This window comes from Carcharodon carcharias, chromosome 2 (assembly GCF_017639515.1).
Source record: "Carcharodon carcharias isolate sCarCar2 chromosome 2, sCarCar2.pri, whole genome shotgun sequence".
Taxonomy (NCBI): Eukaryota; Metazoa; Chordata; class Chondrichthyes; order Lamniformes; family Lamnidae; genus Carcharodon; species Carcharodon carcharias.
In genome coordinates this window covers 20,769,715-20,791,971 of record NC_054468.1, presented here as the reverse complement: position 1 = coordinate 20,791,971, position 22,257 = coordinate 20,769,715, and the positions used below count along the sequence as shown (strand labels likewise).

The 22,257-nt window shown below is 45.9% G+C and overlaps 1 protein-coding gene across 2 annotated transcripts in view; it reads left to right on the top strand.

Moving 5' to 3' along the window:
• Nucleotides 1-22,257, top strand: part of LOC121274049 (glycogenin-1-like) — a 78,471-nt gene that overhangs the window by 12,724 nt on the left and 43,490 nt on the right. For both annotated transcript variants that reach the window (XM_041181189.1, XM_041181194.1), the window contains exon 2: nt 4,484-4,619. In XM_041181189.1, coding sequence (XP_041037123.1) covers nt 4,484-4,619 — 136 coding nt within the window. The remainder of the gene's footprint in view (nt 1-4,483; nt 4,620-22,257) is intronic.

The window sequence follows — 22,257 nt, the reverse complement described above, 5'->3', positions numbered from 1 at the left end:
AAGCTGGTTTAGCATGTAAGTTGTGAAGGGAATTTGCATTTTTAGATAAATGGAGGGATATTTGGATTTCAAAGGGATTTTAGCCTGTTTATAACTAGCCAGATAAGCAAGGCTAAGGAATGTGTTTATTTTTCCCGAAGGTTACTGATAATAAATAGTAGCAACATTTTTATATTGTGAGGAAGATATAGTTTCAAAGACATATGGAGCAATAGAATTTACATCTTTATATATGGTTCTCTTTTTTAAATGGGAATGAAAGGCTATGTGCCAGGAGAAGGCCATGTAAGATCTATCAGGAATGTGTGAAAAGCCTTAATAAAGCCTCCAGCATTTGTGCAAAGTCTGCTGCCTTATGAAACTGAAGCTGGAGAAAAGCCATTTGGAATTTCACTGTCCAGGGTATTGTGTTAACTTCTGTTCTGTTGAAGAGTCATATAGACTTGAAACGTTAACTGTGTTCCTCTCCGCAGATGCTGTCAGACCTGCTGAGTTTTTCCCGGTATTTTTGTTTTTGTATTGTTAAATTGCTGAGTCTGGTTTAAATCTAAAATCTATTTCAGACCATTTCCTTAAAGGGAGCGTAACTGGGGGGGGTCAGGTTAATTAGGAACTTTAGGAGTTATAGTAGTATAATGTGTTATGTATGTGCTTGACATCTTTTTATTTTGTTAATTTTTTGAAATCTCTAAAGGTCTTGGTGGACTTATTACTTCTGAATTCAGAGTATACATCTCCAAATAAATACAAATTGCAAAACTGTTGTGATAGTGTGACAAGTTTCCCCAATGGACTTGGTCCATCTGGCACACATCATCTGCCACGTCATAACACTGAGGCAAAAATGGTTATTGTATTTTGTTCTGAATAAAATAGCCCTTTCTCATTCCAAAATCCTTAAAAAAAAAAGTGAAACTAAAAGGAGAGGATAAATGTCGCAGAGTTTGGGGGAATGAGTAGAATTCTGATCTCCATTGCTCACAGGAACGTCACGGAGTGTAAGCGGCATAACTGCACATGCACGACTTTGGCAGCAAACGTGGCCTTTCATTAAACATTCACTGATGTGCTGTTTTCCTTGGTATTATTCAAATTCTGTCATTGTTTGAACTGATGATTCAGCTGTATTATAGCTTATAGTACTATTGCCCACAACACTTCTGCATTCAGATTAATTTTTCTTCTCCTGTCACGCATTGACGCTGTATAATTGGTATTTGGGAATTCAGGGCAAAGCAACAACACGCACGTGAATGTATTTTTTTAGTTGTACACCTTGACACAGCGCTAGCACTCTTGCCTCAGAGTCTGAACATCATGACTCAAGCCCCGTTGCAGAGACTTAAGCACTTGGTCCAGGCTGACACTCTTCCCAAGGAGGTGTTAAACTGAAGGCCTTTCTGCCCTCTTGGGTGGGTGTAATCAATCCTATGGCATTATTCAAAGAGGGAGGAGGGTAATTCTCCTGCCATCTTTTCCAACATTTATCTCTTATTCACATCAGTAAAGGAGATTTTCTGCTTATTTATCATGTTGCTGTTTTGGAATCTTGCTTATCACATTTCTCTCTTTGACTACATTTCCCAGCATGTATATATGGTATTGCATGTAGTAATCTCCGATTGGGTAATAATTGCTGAATTGTTACAGCAGAAGGAAACCATTTAGCTTAAGCCTGTCATGTCTGTGCAAGGTTGACTTGGTTATTCCCACTCCCCACCCTGCCCTTTTTCTCCCCCATTGTCCGAATTTTTTTCCCTTTCAGATAATTACCAATTCACTTTTGAAAGCCACAATTTAATGTTATACCATGACACTCGAGCAGTGCATTCCAGATCCTAAATACTCTTTTTTTAAGTCTTTCCTCAAGTCGCTGTTACTTTTGCCAATTCCTTTAAATCCATGTCCTCTGGTTCTTGATCCTTCTGCCAATAGGAACAGTTTCTCTCTAATTATTCTGCCCACGCCCCTTCATGATTTTGAACACATCTATCAGATCTCCTCTCAACTTTCTCTTCTCCAAGGAAAACAGCCCCAGTTTGCAATCAACCAACATAACTTAAGTCTTTCATCCCGGAACCATTCTCATAAATCTTTTCTGTACCCTCTCCAATGCTTTCGCGTCCGTTCTAACAACATCCAGAAACTTTAGGGAGTTCACACCAACTTTCTGTATAAAGTCAGTTGTCTCTACTAGGAAGAACTTGCATCCAGTTACATTTTTAATATCCATGCAGTGCTGAGCTCAGTTAATGGTGACTAACCATATATATATATCATTTTCTTCTACTCATCTGTCAGCAATGAGCATGAGGGTTAAAATGGTATCTGTCCTCACTTGTTGAATTTTGGCCAAAGTCACAGAGAGGCTAAATAAATAGTGGAGCTTAGGTTCAAGTTATCCAGTCTTTTAATATTATAGGCATAAACACCAAATTACTATCAGTCGCCATAGGTATCTTGACAAGTACTCTTTGTCAAGTTTTGCCCTATTTCTCAGTTTTGCATCCCACTTTACTCCTAATTTGGAGGTGGAGGGGGTGCTGTAAAAGTGAAGAAAGTCCCCTCAAAATTGTCTATTCTTTCATTTACTAGCATATTCAAAACTCTTATAGATCAACAGCATTCTAAAACTATCTGACGTGACTTGGATATGTTATTTCTACCCTATTAACCCGATTGGAGGCTGATTGCATGATGGAATTCTTATGATTGGGGGAAATGTTTGACATTTAAGAAAATGCCTTGAAAGTGGGCTGCCGTGGAATGTAAAACTCATAATTTGGGAAACTAGGGCCTGGATTTTTTTATTGGCCGGGCAGGCTCGGTGGGAGTGGTCACGGAGCCGACTGCTGCCTGCGATCGACTCCGCACCCCAATCTCATGCAAGCGGGCCAATTAAGGCCCGCCCAGTGTGGAATGCGAGTGGTAGCACTGAGCGCTACCTGTGTGGATGGAGGGGGGAGGAGGGAGAGTTGGGGAGAGTGCTATTTCATGCATGCGCATGAAGAGTGCTTCAGTCTCCGTGAGGCACGGAACTGCCTCAGGGAGATTGAAGTGCCTGTTTTTAAAAAAAAAAATATAGTAAAAATTTAATGAAACATGTCCCCCCATGTGATTGTGTCACGTGAGATGGGACATGTTTCATTTTTTCAATGAATAATTGTAATAGCTTTAGGAAACCTCATCCCGCTCGTGGATGAGGTTTCCTAAAAACATAAAGGGGGCTTGGCCTTTTCGCCTGCCCGTTAGGTTGGATGGGCAGCGTAAACTTTAAAGTAATTAGTTCGTTAATGGCCTTAATATTTCAACTATTGGCGGGCGTGAAATATCGCGAGACAGTGCAATGACGTCGGGATGCACGCCCAAGGTCATCGTGCATCATTTTATGTTCCAGCGTGTTGGAGAGGGTACAGAAAAGATTTATGAGAATGGTTCCAGGGATGGGCATGTTGGGCCTGCCCCCACATGCCAAATGTAAAATTCTGCCCTAGAAGAATGACATAACTGATGATTGACACAGCCATCTATGATTAACACAATCATAGATAACAGTTCTGATTTAGCATTTCAAAACATCATCATGGAAGTTACTATTCAACATTGGAGCTACCAAGAATTGGCTTAAAGATTTACATGTTCAAAACATCAGCCAGGCAGTAATCCTCATGTCCAGTTAAAATTCATTCCCAGTGTTGCAATTTCACTTAGGTAGATTTGAGAAAATTGAACTCTGGAATCCAGCTTATGCTTTCATCTCCTGAAGTATAGATATTGGGGATGCAACCTCAATGTCTATCAGTTAGAGAAAGGGACCTGCTGGGTATTGGGCATGCAAACTCAATGTCTATCAATTAGAGAAAGGGACCTGCCTTTTCCCCCAGCAATAGATAACTAAATATTGAAAAGAAAAGTAGGGAGAAAGATCCACACCACTTTGAGAAGGACGGTTAAAAAGAACAGTGATAGTTGCACTAACCTTTTTTCCAAGTGAATTTCGTTTTATGATTCCTTTTACAGATGATGTACCTGCCAACTCTCAGAAGTAATCTACCCTATATGAATGCTACAAGCTAATTCAAAATACATTTAAACACAAAAGTTGATCCTTGCAACAGTTCAGATTTTTAACGTTAGCTGTGATTAGATTACATTACCAATTTCCGCAGGTTGCCACCAAATTTTTCTGCGAATAAAATGAAATGTGTAATGCACCAACTGACCTAAATCTGTTGGTGCTTCCCTAGAATAAATGGACACTGAATAGGAAACTTACTCCCCCAATTCAAATTGAAATGGCTTGAAGCTTGCATGAAGGGTGCAGAGTCTTTTTTTTGTGTGAAGCACATTCTGACAGCACACTGCCGTCTTCGCCTCCTCAGAGCTCGTGAATCATAAGAAAATGTACTGAAATCTAAAGCTTGAATTGGGAGCGGAAGAAATGCCTTTTGTCTTCTATTCATTTTTTCTTCTCTTTTTCTAGATCAAGCCTTTGTAACATTAGCAACCAATGACCTATATGGAAAAGGAGCCTTGGTATTGGGAAGTTCATTGCGAAACCACAAAACTACAAGGCAGCAGGTGGTTCTTGTTAGTCCCCAAGTATCTAACAATATGAGGTATTTATACATTGAAAGATTTATATTTGATTGTTCTCCAAAGCTTGACCCAACTAATTTGGAACTGTAGGCACAGTATCTACCTGACATTTTAAGGTGTGTGTGTGTGTATGTGTGTGTCAGACACATAGGGCAGAATTTTCTCGTTGGCATGCAGGGCCCATCCCAGCATGCGCGGTGACATCAGGCGAGCATCCCAACGTCACCCCACGCCATCGCGATATTTCGTTGGGCGGGCGCGCGTTGATCTCCAATGCGTGCCCGCCTTTAGTTCACCGGCCAATTAAGGCCCTTGAGGCGCCTTAATCGACAGTGATTTTTCGGCGCCCGTGCAATCTTCGGCTTGGCCCACGGGTACAATGGGCAGGCAGGTAGGACACATTTATATAAACCTCATTCAAGGGCAGGATAAGAGGGGTAACTGGGTTCACGAGTGTGCACAGTCAATTATTTATTTTTCAAAGTTACTAATATTTGCCTGTGTGATCTGCAATACTTCAAAATTCATAGCAGCTGCTTGGCCTGGACTCTTAACCTTCAGATCAGCACTCTGCCGTGAGGAATCTTTTTTGGGCCTGCAGGTTTTAGGAAGCCTTCCCTTAGCCTGGGAATGGGAGCTGAACTGTCAACTGGGGGCAGCTCCTCTGAGGAGGAAGGGAGGGCCAGAAGGGGGAGGAGGCCAGGAGTACACATCCAGCCTCCAGGGGAGCCACCTTTGGGAGGTCAGGCACAAGTGCCGCAGGGCCAAGAGGTAGTCCAAGTCCGCAGAAAATGCCACCCTCCTGCCAGGGTATATAGGTGGCAAAGTAGCTACCTCAGTATGACTGAGGTGCAGTGCCGAAGGAGGCCCCATCTCTCAAGGGGCACTGTGTGGGTGGACACGTCATGCCAGTGGCTCCAAAGGTCACAGTTGCCCTCAACTTCTTTGCCTCTGGCTCCTTCCAGGGGTCCGTGGGTGATCTTTGTGGTGTCTCCCAATCAGCTTTCCACACTTGTGTTAAGCAGGTTACAGACGGTCTGTTCAGGCATGCATTGACTGTCATCCAGTTCAGTTGGGACAAGGCCAGCCAGACAGAGTGAGCCAGAGGCTTAGCGGCCATTGCTGGCTTCCCCTGCATCCAGGGTGCAATAGACGGTTCACATGTGGCCATCAAGGTGCCAGTGGGTGAGCCCGGTGCCTTCGTCAACAGGAAGAGCTTCCACTCCATGAACGTGCAGATAGTGTGTGATCACAGGATGCTGATTCTACAAGTCTGTGCAAGGTACCCAGGCAGCTCCCACGATGCCTACATCCTCAGACGCTCCCAGGTGCCGAGGCTCTTCAGTGCTCCAGCCCAGCTGGATGGAGGGCTGCAGGGTGACAAGGACTATCCCCTCAGAAGGTGGCTCATGATGTCTCTCCGCCATCCAAGAACAGAAGCTGAGCAGCGGTACAATAGGAGCTACTGCTCCACAAGGATTGTGGTGGAGAGAACCATCGGTCTTCTCAAGATGCACTTCCGACGCCTGGGGCGCACTCCAGTACCCCCCAGGTTGAGTGTCCCTGATAGTGGCTGCATCTTGCGCTCTCCACGATCTTGCACTGGAAAGGGGGGACGCAGTGGACGATGAGGTTGTAGACGTAGTTGCTCCGGATGCACACGATGAGTCCAGCAGTGAGTCCGAGGATGAGCACACACAGGGAAATGCTGAGGGAGTAGACGCTGACCCGGGCGTACTGCAGGGAGGCAGGGACACCCGGGAGGCTTTAATCCAACGAACCTTCAGCTCGTACACCACAGATGGACCTCCAGGACAAGCCTGTGCTGCAGGCTCCATACTCAATACCTACGTGCAAAATCTGCCTGGTTATGAACAGTAACTAAGGGCCTTGTTAATAAAGCTGAATGTCCCACAATGCACTCATTACGTTTTTGGAAACCATCCACCTGCAGAAGAAAAGAGGCACTCTCAGTCATGGTGACATGTCTGAATTTAATATCACACCAAAGAAATAATGAAACAAAATGACAAAGGTGTTTAAAATCACGCCAACTCATAAAGACCTCATCTCGGGCTAACACAAAAGCACCAGTGATAAACCAGTGGTGTGCCTAAGGTGCCTCATGTTTATGTTTTCGGATGGTACGTCTTGGTGTTGACCACTCGCTGGGAGTGGCATCTGAGCCAGCCTGCTGACTCTGCTGTCCTGTTGGCCTCGATGACCTTGGCAGTCGTCCTCTGGCCTGTGGAGCCTGTGCTGGCCCCACCTGGGAGGAAGCTGCCAGTTCCACAGCTGGCATCTCCCCAGTCGTCGCAGCCTCACCGGATGCAATGGTCACTGGCAGAGGAGCGGAGGCGCTGCCGCCCTCATCCGGAGTGCCCTGAAAGATGCCCGCAGAGACGCCAGGCAGCTGCTGTGCTGACATGATGTCGCTTCGGACCTCGCTGCTCACCCTGGATGGATGGGCACTGAGCTGGGAAACTTGGTGCCCAGACCATCTACCACACTGGCACTGACCAGCTGAGGTCAATGCCGATGTGAGGGCTTGCTGGTCAGAGCACATCCCCAGGAAGCCCTGGTGGGTCTCCTGGAGGAGCCTCTCCACAAGAGTCACCCACACTCTCTCCATGGAGGATGCATGGCGCTTGGACATGTGGCTCATTGCTTCGGAGAGCATTCACGTAAACTCCTCCACCACGGACACCAAGCCAAGCATAGCCTCATGTATCTCCCCCAGATGCTCCCGCACACCCGGCCGCGTTTTCTGCACCTGCTGCGTCGCGGGTGACTCCAGAGGTGCATCATAAGGCGCTGACTGAGCATGTGCCTGGTCCCCAACTGCTGGCACCATAGGCACTCTCTGTCTTTGGCAGCTCCTCCAGTGACTCTGAAGTGCCCACACCACTGTGTCCGGGGACACTAGCTGATGTTCCAATTCCCACCGAGGTGCTAATATCTGCACTGGTGCCTGCCTGGCAGAGATGGTGTGACGCTGGTGAGACTTCAGGCCCCACAGGTGTGAGATGGGCCTCTGCTGCTCCTCCTCCCAGCCCTGCTCCGATGATGTTGAAAGGAAGAACAAGGACATTGGATCAGTTAACATGGAGACAATGACAAAGTACATCCCTGTCCCCTGGATCATTATGCACTCATCCTTCCATAAGCAATGGTCAACCCATGTCGCAAACTTCAATCACTGAACATTCAGCACTGCCATGGCTGCTGGGAGAACAATGGTGAACTCACTGCTGGGCAAACATACCTGCCCTTGGCACCCCAGCCTCACTGACCCCAGTGGACCTGGGCGCATGGCACCTCTTCAAGTCTAGGGCCTCCTGCTAGAAGCGGCTGAGAATTGCCAACTGTGCCAGGCCACTGCCAGCCCTCACCCACTTGGTTGCATTATGTGCATTCTCCTCCTGGAAAGGAGAAACATTAGAAACATAGAAACTAGGAGCAGGAGTAGGCCATTCGGCCCTTCGAGCCTGCTCCACCATTCATTATGATCATCCAACTCAATAGCCTGCTCCTGCTTTCTCCCCATACCCTTTGATCCCTTTCATCCCAAGAGCTATCTGTAACTCCTTCTTGAAAACATACAACATTTTGGCCTCAACTACTTTCTGTGGTAGCGAATTCCACAGGCTCATTGCTCTGTTGGTGAAGAAATTTCTCCTTATCTCAGTCCTAAATGGTCTACCCCGCATGCTCAAACTGTGACCCTTGGTTCTGGACTCCCCCACCATCAGGAACATCCTTCCTGCATCTACCCTATCTAGACCTGTTAGAATTTTATAGGTTTCTAAGAGATCCCCCCCCCTCATTCTTCTGAACTCCAGTGAATATATTCCTAACCAACTCAATCTCTCCTCACATGTCAGTCCCACCATCCCAGGAATCAGTCTGGTAAACCTTCGCTGCACTCCCTCCAAAGCAAGAACACCCTTCCTCAGATAAGGAGACAAAAACTGCACAGAATATTCCAAGTGTGGTCTCACCAAGGCCCTGTATAATTGCAATAAGACGTCCCTGCTCCTGTACTTAAATCTTCTGGCTATGAAGGCCAACATACCATTTGCTTTCTTTACCGCCTGCTGCAGCTGCATGCTCACCTTCAGCGACTGGTGTACGAGGACACCCAGGTCTCATTGCACATTCCCCTCTCTCAATTTATAGCCATTCAGATAATAATCTGCCTTCCTGTTTTTGCTACCAAAGTAGATAACCTCACATTTATCCACATTGTATTGCATTTGCCCACTCACTGAGCTTGTCCAAATCAACCTCCTCACAGCTCACCCTCCCACCCAGCTTTGCGTCATCTGCAAATTTGGAGATATTACATTTAGCTCCCTCATCTAAGTCATTAATATATATTGTGAATAGCTGGGGTCCGAGCACCAATCCCTGTGGTATCCCACTAGTCACTGCTTGCCATTCGGAAAAAGACCTGTTTATTCCTATTCTTTGTTTCCTGTCTGTCAACCAGTTTTCTATCCATCTCAATACACTACCCCCAATCCCATGTGCTTTAATTTTACACATTAATCTCTTATGTGCGACTTTGTTGAAAGCCTTCAGAAAGTCCAAATAAACCAGATCCACTGGCTCCCCCTCATCAACTCTACTAGTTACATCCTGAAAATTCCAGTAGATTTGTCAAGCGTGATTTCCCTTTCATAAATCCATGCTGACTCTGTCTGATTCTGCCACTGTTTTCCAAGTGCTCAGCTATTAAATCTTTTATAATAGACTCTAGAATTTTCCCCACAACCGATATCAGATTGACTGGTCTATAATTCCCTGTTTTCTCTCCTCTACAGTATTGTTACTAATTTGATTTTCCCAATCTATGTGCAGATAAAGTCACCCATAATTACAGATGTTTCTTTATTGCATGCGTCTCTAAGTTTCTGTTTAATGCCATTCCCAACAACACCACTACAGTTTGGGGGTCTATATACAACCCCCACTAACGTTTCTTTCCTCTTAGTGTTTCTCAGCTCTACCCATACAGTTTCCATATCGTCAGAGCTAATATCTTTCCTCACTATTGTGTTAATTTCCTCTTTAACCAGCAATGCAATTTCACCACCTTTTCCCTGTTTGTCTGTCCTTCCTAAATACTGAGTACCCCTGGATGTTCAGTTCCCATCCCTGGTCACCCTGCAGCCCCATGTCTCCGTAATCCCGACTATATCATACCTGTTTACATCTATTTGTGTGGGTAATTCATCCACTTTATTGCGAATGCTCCTTGCATTAAGACACAAAGCCTTAAGGCTTGTCTTTTTAGCATTGCTTGTCCCATTTCCATTATTTTTCACTGAGGCCCTGTTTGATTCTTGCCCTTGATTTGTCTGCCTGTCACTTTTCTTATTCTCCTTTCTGTCTTTTGTTCTTGTCCTTGATTCCCCTTCCTCTGACTCCTTGCATAGGTTCCCATCCTCCTGCTATTTTAGTTTAAATGCTCCCCAACCACTCTAGCAAATATTCCCCCGAGGACATCAGTCCTGGACCTGCCCAGGTGTAACCTGTCCAGTTTCTACTGGTCCCACCTCCCCCAGAGCCAGCCCCAATGTCCCAGGAATCTGAAATCCTCCCCCTCACACCATCTCCTCAGTCACGTATTCATCCGATATATCCTGCTATTTCTACTCTGACTAGCACGTGGCACAGGTAGTCATCCTGAGATCACTTTCTTTTGAGGTCCTACTTTTCAACTTACTTCCTAACTCCCTATATTTTGCTTTTAGCACCTCATCCCTTTTTTTACTTATGTCATTTGTGCCAATGTGTACCATGACCACAGGCTGCTCACCTTCCCCCTTCAGAATGTCCTGGAGCTGCTCTGAGACATCCTTGACCCTAGCACCAGGGAAGCAACATACCATCCTGGAGCCTCATTTGCAGCCACAGAAATGCCTATCTATTCCCCTTACAATTGAATCCTCTATAACTTTATTGCATTCCCACACTTTTTACTCCTCCCCCGTGCAACAGAGCCAACCATGGTGCAACAAATTTGGCTGTTGCTGCTTTCTCCTGAGAGGCCATTTTCCCCCCCCAACAGTATCCAAAGCAAATTATCTATTTTGCAGGGGAATAACCACAGGAGATTCCCGCACTACTTGTCTAGTCCCCTTGCTCTGCCTGGCAGTCACCCATTCTCTTCCTGCCTGAGGACTCTTAGCCTGTGGTGTGACCACCTCTTTATACATGCTATCCACGATACTCTCTGCCTCACGGATGCTCCACAGTGTCCCCAGCCCCTGCTCGCTCACAGGAGCTGCAGCTGGAGACCCTTCCCGCACACATGCTGGCCTCGGGCACTGAAAATGTTCCCAGCTTCCCACATAAAGCAGGAGGAGCACACCACGACTTTGAGCTCTCCTGCCATGACTTACCCCTTTAAATTAAATTAAGCCTTTTGGAAGATACTTAATATCAATCACTCTAGGGCCCTTCTTCCCTGCTCCTTGTTGTTACAGAATATGGCCCTTACAAACGATGGACCACAAAATAAGGCCTTAAAAACTATAAGCGATAAAAGTAGTAAGTACTTGCCCGACTGTACTCACAGGATTACCTCGTTCCCTCCTCACTGAGCTCCCTCAGTCACCTCTGCTCTCCCAGCTCCTCTTCAACTCCTGGCTCCTCTCGCACTTCTCCAAGTTGAGAGAAGAGCATTGATTAATGCTACTTGTAACTGGACTCTCTTTGCGGACGGCCCACCCCAACCAAAGTGGGACATTGCAGGGCTCCAGTGTCTCCTCACCCCACTGCTGCCGAACACTCACACAAAGATGCTAGGCCTGCCCCGTCCCCACACTTGGCCAAATGCTGCCTACATCACGTTCGGCACCACACATGGCAAGGAGAATCAAGTACGTGATGCGTAGAGGAGAGCAGATCAATCGGTGCCACGCCACTTTGAAGCTCCCCTCCCGGCATGTCATCACCCTGACTTTGACATGTGCTGGAGTTCCAGCACAGTGCTTAGGTGCAGCTCCTCCAAAACAGTAATGTGGGTCCCAGTGTACCACGTGCTGCGGGTGCAGAACCCATCTCTTCACCACCCTCTCAGGGTGACCTCGGCATGGGCAATATCTACTGGCCCACCCAACGAAGGACACATGCCATCAGTAATTCAACGCAGTCACTACACTCTGACTTGGCGTGGGGACCAGGGGGAAAAGCCTGTCTGCTGGGCTAAGTGACTGATGCCAACATGGTACTCACCCTTCCCGAGCACAACAGCTCGTTGAAGCGCTTGCAACATTGGATCCAGGTGCGCCGCACCACATCGCGGGAGCTCACTACCTCTGCCACCTCCTCCCAGGCACATTTGGTCATGTGGGGGGGAGGGGCCTCCTCCTGTCCTGGGGTACGAGGACCTCCTGCCATGCTCCATCTCCTCGGAGGGCAGCAAGGCAATCATTGGAAAAACGAGGGGCACAGTGCCCCCCCTGCCCTCCCCTCCTGCCCGGCCTGCTCACCAGCAGCAGCTCTGGGAAGCCCTCCCACTGGCCGTGATTCACAGCCTTTGAAAGGCTGCAGCAGCTTTTTAAAACAGGCCGCCCGGGGTCACCATTGGACCCGACAGTCACCGCAGTCCCACTGTCCTCGGGAGCCGCGATTCATGCTGGGCGGGTCTTAATTGGCACCCGCGTAAAGTGGTGGCGCTGACCCAATCGCCAGCGGCGATCAGGTCCGGGCCCCACCAGAAAATTCTGCCCATAATTGATCAATTGGCCCTTCAGCTTGGTTGAGTCTTCTAGCCACCTGCAATTCTTTATAGTCCGTTCTTCAAACACTATTTTAACCGGTCTGCTCTCGCTCTCACTCCCTCTAGGTCCACTTTAACAAATTCTCAATGGTCATTTAATAAAAATCCTTATGAGTTGAGTAGGACACTCCAGTGTAGTCTTGCAAATGGGTTTTCTCCATTTATGGCATGTAAGCAATAATATTGTCCCCTTGTGCACATTTAAGTGCATAGCCATAACCCCAGGTGAGCCTGAAAATCTTGCCTGACAAAATATAAATTGCAGCAATATCCAAAAGTAAAAGTAAATTCAGTTGGTTCGAACTCCCCTGGAGTCTAGTTTAGAATCCAGCATGGAGTAATGGAATGCAATGATCCCTGTGTGCAAGAAAAGTGAACAAAGTGGTTTGGGTAGATTTGAGCCAGCACTAACTTCTGCCTCGTTTGGCACTTTTATTCAGGTGTTATATTGGTGGAGAAGCTGCGAGCTGAACTGATTTGGGAAAAGCTCCATGAATCGTCGCATTATTAGAACAGGATAGTAGGTTACATTCAGGAGATGCAACTCTATTTTATACCTGTACTGAGATACTGGATGCCAAAAAGTAAAACAAAAAAATTCCTCAGTGCCAACATCTGCTAATTTGAACCCAAGGAGGGGCTAACTTAAATAAACCAAAAGTGCAGGAAAATCTCAACACCTCTGGTAGCATCTGTGGAGGGAGAGAGAAACAGAGTTATCATTTCGAGTCCAATATGACTTTGGAACTGGGACTAGCTTGCTCATTGTCAAGAGACTTGATACTTTAAATTAAGTAACATTTTGAGATTAACACTAACAATTATTCACATTAGTTCAAAATGAATCAGTTATCCACACACTTGACAAGGTATGATTGAACCATTATGATTGGAAAACACTTGTTTTTGAATGCTCCAATAAATTTTGAAAAGAGGCAATAGCCCAGCAGCTTGTAGTTCTCAATCTCCAATCAACACGAACTACATTTTTGTGCATTCCAGTGGAACAAAATATTATGCAAAAGGCAACAATGCATTTCTAATGTAAACCAGTACAGAGCTGCTTTGAAAACCATCTTTGTACATTTGCAGTTTCTGGCCATTCAGAATATTGTATGAAATAGTTGCACTGGTAGGTGAAGAACATTGGGATGGATTAGTAATGCAATAATCGAAAAGACCATGAGTTCAAATCCTATCATGGCAGTTTGAATTTTTTTTTTAAAAAAAGAACTGTAAACAAAAAGCTGGTAAAAGTGACCATGAAGCTGGGTTATCAAAACTCAGGTTTGTTCTGAGGTGTCTATAACTTTTGTACTTTAAACTGAATTTGCTCTTTAAGGTGACCAGCAGCAACCAGACATTTATACAGTAGTTGTAATCAAATAGCCCAAGTCACTATTGTGCTTTATTTTAAACATTCATGGAACTTTGCTGTTTGTTACCTGTGCTGCAACACATGCTGTTTTTTTTTAAACTGCATCAACTCCTAATGTAAATAAAGTCTTGTCTGTCCACTTCCACCTTCTTTGTTTTTTCTCCCCGTATCTTGATGGACATAATTCCAGTTGTGATGCTTAACTCTCAACTCGGTAGAGCTTTCAGGGATAGACTAATTCTGTTTCTGCAAGGGGTCTAACCTAGGCATGACTGAGCATCCCAAGTAGCATTAGAATTGATACTGTAAAAAATGTATGACCTGTAAGAGGAACCAAGTGGCATTGTGAGCAGTGCCCAGATGTGCAATTCTCTTGTGACCCAGCTGGAGAATAAATCAACATTGAACAAGGTACTTCAAATGGACACAGGAGAACCTACAAACCCACCAGGTTGCTTAAAACATTTCATTGGACATTTACAATGGAGAAATAAATATACAAAGTGATCTGGAATGGATGAGGCCTATCGAAATGAGAGAGCAATGAAGTAGCTTGTATAAGGGGATTTTAGTGTGAATCTACATCCTCTCGAAACTGGGCTTGTTTCTCTCCATGCCCCTCTTGTAGGATGCTGATGGGAAGATTTTTGACCTATCCTGTCTCTTGCATTCAAAATCAGAATTTTTATTTTAAATGTAAGGCCTGTCGTGATTTCATTGCTAAGGCAGTGTTCAAAATATTGGAACACCCAAAATTAAATTTTGATAACGCAAGAATTTTCAACAGCAGAGAAGGCCTTGTGGCCCAGGGCATCTGCCATACTGTTTCTCTGAATCAAATATTATCTTCCTTTCCTTAACAAATTGTCCAACGTTTCTCCTTTTAACACAAGTTTCTCATTTCTTTGTGGCTGTAGTGAGATTTCTATAATAGGACTTCAAAACTGCACATTGAACCCTTAAAAGTGGCCTAGTTAGCGCCTTATAAACATATCATCTTTTTGCTCTTAAACGCTATTATTTATAAAAGCGACTTATTTTTATTTATCTACCTCCTGGGTGCACTTTCAAGGGTTTCTGCATTTAAAATCCTTGGAATCTGTTCATCCACATTTTTCAATATCTTTCCATTGACTGTACGATCCCACTCCTTTGGTGGGATTTAATGCCCTCCCTTGAAGCGAGTTTGGTAGTGGGGGACATTTAATCAGGAAGGAGGGTGGCAGATGGGGACCCTGCTGCCTTCCCAGGAAGGCTGTGGACAGCCCCTGCTGCAAATTGAGGCCCTTAGGCCTCATCCCACTGCTGTCGGTATTCAAACCAGCGTTGGGCAGGAAAGTTGCTGTGCAGGAAGCCCGAAAACCAAGCCCTTTTGTGGTTGCTTGAGGGCGCCCAAGTAAGTGGGGAGCGATTCCCCGTTCAAAAGCATTTGGTGCCTGGTCTAGGGACTGCGCATTGGAAAGTGGAAAGGTAGCTGAGAGCCAAACCCTGTTGCTTTTTTTCTCAGCTGATTTTCTTCCACGACCAGCCACTAACCGCCCCACCCCGGCAATCCTGCAGTACCCATCCTGCCATCTCTCGCCTGTGGCCTTTGTCCCTTGGCGATTGTGGGCCTCAGGTCCATTGGTGGCAGCAGCCACTACCTCCACGTTGACTCTACCAAACAAGAGCTGCAAGCTTCTGGCCAGCAGCTTTCATTGGCTGGTATTCCCCCCGCCACCCCGGGTCCTTAATCCTGGGAAAGGCCTGCTGCTGCCCAATTAGGTGCCTGAGAGATACTTTATTTCGAAGGCCTCCCCAAAAGGAGGTAATGTGGGGTCTCTTGCTGGTTCTTCTGTTTGTGAGCGAGACCTCTGTCACCTCCATTAAATACAGCCCCTTACTTCTCCTCCTCTGTCTCCACATTGTGTTGTGAAAAACAGAAAGTGCTGGTAATACTCTGCAGGGCAGGCTGCATCTGTGAAGAGAAAAACCAGGCCCAGTCTTTTCAACTCTCTGCAAGTGGGTGTTGTTTCGAATGGGTCAAAATCGGGTGCAACATTTCAGGTTGATGAGCCGACAAAAGGTGAAGCAAGAACTCTCGTTTCTCTCCCCGCAGATGCTGCTGACCTGTTGAGTATTTATGGAATTTTCTCCTCTTATTTCCGATTTCCAGCAGCTGCAGTATTTTGCTTTTGTCCCATTGCTTTGTTTTCCTAAACGTCTTTAAACGGTCCCCGCATTGCCAAACTTTTGTGTTATTAGCAAATTTTGATATGTGCCAAACTTTTGTTATTAGCAAATTTTGATATTGTGCCACTTATGCCCAAGTCCACTCATCTATCCATCTATAGGTATATAGGGAACTGATCCCTGGACTACAACCCATCAAATTCTTCTCCAAAATAGGCAACAAAAGCTCACCCTGACCCTTTGTTTTCTATCAATGCTGCCATACTCCCTCATCCACCGTACACCTAATCTATTATAAACTTCTTACATCTAAGATAGGCGTTTGATAACTTCTTCAAAACAGAACTGTTAAATTTGTCAAAGCTGGCTTGATACTTGACTGTTTTGAGCACCTTTTTAATTGGCCACGAATTTTGATGTTGAGCTTGGATACCATGTTGTCCATAACTTGTGGTTAGGTTAACTTACCAGTCGTTGCCCAGTTTACTCTTCCCCATCCTCCTGAAACTGAGCTGATGCATTTATTACCCTCCAGTTCCATGACACCATTTACTAATCTAAAGAGGATTAACAGCTATGGGAATGGCCTCTGCACCCTGTGAAATCCATTAACAGCCGAGGATGCACATTGAGGGCCAGCGCCTTATCCATCTGGTGTAGCGCTAAACTCTTTTCAGAACAGTATCACTTTCGGCAGTTACTTCACATTTTCCTGTAATGCATCTACACTCTCGCCTCCACCACCTTTGTCAAACCTGAAAGAAGAGCCTAAACTGACTCAGTGAAGATGGCTGGATGTATATTAATAAGAGATTACTGCTGGGGAGAGGCCTTACAGAAGAGTGTCAAAGACATTCCTGGGATCTGCAACTCTAATTATGAGAGGTTATTTTTGGAGCTGAACTTGTGCACATTAATGATTATATGATTCAGGTCTTGAAACTGCTGAGTATTTATATGTAAGCAAGGTTACTGCAGAACAAAAATAGGGACTATTGATAAGCTGAATGCTTTTGAGATGTGAACATAGAGGCAGATTTTCTGCATATCCTACACAGACAGAAAAACGAATGAGGAAGTGCTGGAGAAAAGAGGAAATGAGTGTATAACGTCAAAGAAAAAGGTATAATATTTAGAAAGGTATAATAATTGGAGCAGACGGTAGAGAGAGGTAGTTATTGGAGAGGAAGCTCAATGGAAAATGTAGGAGAGGGAAGCAGAGGAGAAAATAAATAATGGATTGGATACAGCTGACCTATGCAGCATAGGTAAGGGCAGCACAAGACAAACAGAGATGGAGATCCATAGCCATCAATCTTCTGGGAAGAAGATGACATTAACAAACAAATGACAGGAGAAACAGTTAGCTGACCTCAAGCAGAAATAACTTTTTCCTGAAAAGCAGTTGGACAGTACTTAATTGAAGAAATCCTGGGGTGTGAAATTGGGCTCCGTAGTGTTTTTTTTTTCCAGAGCCCTTAGAGTTCCAAAATGGCAACAATAGTGCACACAAACACTTGTGGTGCCAAGCATGTTGGATGACCTCTTGTAATCAGCACACCTGTGTAGTGAACAGCTGCCAGAAGTATGCAGAGTAGGCAGATGTTGACCTCCATCAACACTCAATGCTGATTTGACAGTATAGCTGTCATTCTGCAGCTCTGTGATCCAGCCAACACCTCTTTAACACTTGCTCTGCTGTGCAAGTTTAAGCTGTGCTTTCCATGGTTAGTGTACAGGGAGTGGTTTGTGGCAGATACTGAAGCACTTTATTGCAGGAACTTTGAAATCTGCAAATCCAATTCTTCACAGGGCAGTAAGTAGGTCTTTCCATGGGAATAGAACAGGACACGCAGAATGAGCAACGGTCATGCAGAGCTGCCAGAAAAGGGAGGAGGGTGCTATGTAAACAGGCTGTCAGCAGGAGACCATATCTCCTACCTGAACTTTAACACAGAACAATGTGAGAGATATCTGGGCTTTGCTAGAGAGGTCTTCCACTGAAACCTGCCAGCTGCTACAGCCACAGCGACAACCTCAAAGCAGGCCAAGGACTGCCTTGCCAGTGACTGTGAAAGTGACCATAGCAATTAACCTTTACATGTCTGGTTCCTTCCCGGTCAATGCTGGTGTTACTAGCAACAGCTCATAGATGGCCATCCACTGTTGCATAAAGGAGGTCGCTGAGGACACAAAGGTGACCTTTCTAGAGAGAAGCAGACGCAGTCAGCATGAGGGTTTGCTCAGATTGCAGACTCCCTTGTGCAGCCATTGACTTAACCCCCATTGCTTTGTTGGGCACCACAGGACAACTCTGCCAAGTACCAGAATTGAAAGGGATTCCACAATAGGTGCACGGCCGTAGGCAGGGCATCATGCAGAGCACTGCCCTGTATCCTGGCAGCCTTCCTTCTGTGGAAATTCACTGTGCCGGCTGTATTTCAGCAACCACAGCAAACCAAAAGGTGGCTACTGGATGACAAGGGCTCATAACACCGGGTTTGTGACCCTCAAACAAGTGAGCAGCATGCAGACAGAGTCATGCTGCCACAAGAAACATGACAGAGAAGGCCAGTGGTGAGCTGAAGCAACGATTTTGCTGCCTGGATCAGTCTGGAGGAGCCCTGCAGTACATGCGGGTGAGTGGGCCTGCAGGCTCATGGTGGTGTGTGGCACAACCTTGCCAGTCTTGGCCACCAGCATTCAGGCAAGGAGGAGGTTGCAGTGGAAGGGACGTGACTACCTGGATGGCCCCTTTCTGCTCTGGCTGCACATGAAATACTAACTTGCGTGCAATACAGCAACAGCAATCTCAATTCCCCACTCCCCAGCAGTCCCACCATCCTTCCCTCTGTCACTGAGCGACACATCGTCCTCATGGCTACGATGAAAAAGTAATAGCCAACATAAAATGCAAGTTCCAAACCAGATTTATGAATGAAATGATGCCGGATTGCACGCAAACATAAAATAATCACATATGTGCACTCCCTTTGTTCCGTTACCTGTCCTGGTGTCCCTGCGCAGTGCTACCGCACTGGCTTCGGGCACAACTGGAGGGAGGCTGGTGGCTTTCAGTGGTGGAGACTGCAGATGGCCTTGAAGGACAACTTTGAGCATCTCTGGCTGTTGGAGGCCCTGTTTCAGCCCACCCCATCTCAGCTTGGGCAGCAACATTCTGGGCTGCCTGGCTGACAGATGGGCACTGGTGGCGTGAGAGTGATGGGAGAATAAAGGCTGTCATCCAGAGAGAGGGCAGCAGGTTCATGCTGCATGCACCCTAGGAGTGGCACCTCAGCAGGTACTGGTAATCTGTCGGAGGAAAGATTGCTGGACTACTGTGGTACCCTGGAAGCCCCTTTGAACACTGGCATCCACAGCGATGATAACAGCCGTCTTAACTGGCATGATAGCAAGCTGATCTCGTGTAACTTCAGTCTGAGTTCCCAGTTCAGCACTCAAGACTTTTGCTGGAAGCAACTTGTGCTGCAGTGGAAGCTGGGACATTGGCCATCAGACGCTGCATCATTGTTAGTCACTACTGGAAAGGATGGGCTCCAAATCTTGCGTAAAGCCCTCTGTGCCAAGTTGATGCTGTACTCATTGAACGCATTAATTCATGGGATTTTTTGCCCATCCCCAATTGCCCTTGAGAAGGTAGTAATGAGCCATTTGCTAGAACTGCTGCAGTCCATGTGTTGTAGGTACATCCACTGTGCTATTAGGAAGAGAGTTCCAGGTTTTTGACCCAGCAACAGTGAAGGAACAGCGATATAGTTCCAAGTCAGGATGGTGTATCACTTGGAGGGAAACTTGCAGGCGGTGGTGTTGAAGGAGGCTTGGTGAGTTGCTGCAGTGCATCTTGTACGTGATACATGCTGCCGCTTTTAACTTCCTCTGAGGGCATCTCCATTTTGAGGCACCCTTGGACCTACCTCAACAGAGCCCATTTCTCTCTGGTAATTGGCTGGCAAAATCAGGAGCCCTCCTTCTGTTCTGTGCCGCAGGACATACCCTGGAATAGTGCTAGAGGAGTCAGAGACATTGGCTGCAACTCTGATCTGGTGACTGTGATTATGTTAGGTTGTTGCTTATAGTCTGTGGGACAGCTTTCCCAATTATGGCACAATGCAGATGTTTGTGAGGGGGAGTTTGCAAGGTGGATGGGGCAGGGTGTGCCATTGTCATTTCCCATGCCTAGGTCAATGCCAGGTGACTGTCCAGTTTTATTTGTATTGTAGCTTGAGTGATTTGCTGGGCCATTTCATAGTGTGGTTAAGAGTTAACCACGTTGCTGTGGGCTAGGAGTCATATGTAGGCTGGACCAGCAGATTTCCTTTTTGAAGGATGTTAGACAACCAGATGGCTTTTTACAACAATCTGGCAGTTTTATGATAATCATTAACGATACTAGATTTTTTATTCCAAAATATTAATTTTAAACAAAGCTGCCATGTTGGGATTCGAACCCATTTCTCCCAAACATTAGTCTGGACCTCTGGATTACTAGTGCATAATATTGCCACTTTGGTCCTGTTCCTATGTGCCGATTTCCTTTTAGTACGTAGGTACATTAAAAAACTTAGAATAAGCAGCTCCTGTAAACCAAGGATTTGATCTCATAATCTAAGCAGTTATACTGGTGCTGTATTGTGAGAGTGCCTTAGTCTACAGGAAATATTAAGCTCAAGGTTCCCTCTTCTTGTTCCCAAACCAATCTGCCATTGAATTTATGTCTCTGGATATTGGTCTGGGTCTCTGGATTACTACTGCATGGTATTACCATTATGCTACCATTCACACATGCAGACCAGCATTAAGCAATGCAATCTAGCTTTAAGTCATTGTTTTTAGGCTCACTGTTGATGTGTGCAGCTAAACAACAGTATGTTTAGAATTGGCTGCATGCAGATATCTTGGGCTGGAATTTATGTTGCCCCGCTGGCCGAGCTTATAAAATCCAATGGGTGGTCTTCAGCCGCCAACCCACCCACCCCCTAACCTGAAATGTTATGGCAGGTGGGAGAGGCATCGAGTGGCCTACATGCCCTTGAGCCTACTCAGGAATTCATAACCGCTTAAGAGCCTCATCGCTGCCAGTATTTTACCCATGCAGCCATCTGGGAAGCCCAGCAGCTTTAGCTGTGGGGGACTGATGATGGGCAAGGGGGCGGAACCTCCTTAGTGGGCTCTCTGGGTCCATCAGAGGCACCACCCACTCAAGGTCATTCCCTCCCTTTAACCCTCTCCACGGCCTCTTGAACCCGGCTCCTCGCCCACTTTGCAGAGACTCCTGACCTTGCACTTACCTGGGCTCCTCTGTATGGTGGGACTGCCTGTAATCCCAGAAATGACCGGTGCTCCCAGCTGGCGCGGCTGGGACTACAGAGCTGCCGGCCATCCAATTGGCTGGCTGCCCTCTAAGACAGGCCTTGTTCCTGAGAAAGGGATGGAAGTCTCGCCTTAAAGCAGCGGCAGGCTCCCCTCCAATCTTTTAGCCTTGAGGGCAAGGTCCCCAGCACCCTGTAAAATGCAGCTCCATGTAAATGAGCAGGCAGCCAGAAGTTATTGTGCTGCTTATATTGTGCTATATCAAACGAGCACAGAGTAATTACACATTGTGATCCCCACCACTGTTTTCGAGGTCTGTCCCATTTAGACCCCCCAAGCCCCTTGTGTAGCACTTTAAATTACTTTGCCCTTCAAATTAGTATCTTAACCAAAAGGCAGTACCTGTGACAATGCAGCACTCCCTCAGTGTTACACTAAGGAGTCAGTGCTCAAATGGAGTGTAGTGTTCATTGTGTTGGCCCAAAAGTACCACACAGTATTCAACAATGAAGTTGTAAAAATCAAATTGTTTAAAGAACAGTCTGGCTCTCCTGTCATTGAGAGTCACTTGTCCTCAGTGCAGTGGAACTGTTCAGAGTTGGTTAGTTTTGGGTGTATATAATAGATCTTTGCTTCGTTATTTTTGGGCCTGGAGACATTGTAGGATGTTTTTACCCAAGGACATTTTCCCTAACGGAACACACTGTTACATCGTAAAGCGTAAAGCTTGATGCACCAACCATGTTATTTTCTTCTTATGTTAATTCCAAAGTAAACTGATGTAAGTGATTGGTATAATCCAGTAAAAGCAACAACAGTTTATCCAAGTCAGATTATGACTCTGGTCCCATGCAGTCATTGGTAGATTGACATGGGATTCTGTCAACACATCACCAACTCGAGAACCTCAAATGTGAATTTCCAGCAGGACTTCTTAATCAACCTGTAGCAATACATGAAAACTCCATATCATAACTAGAAAGGC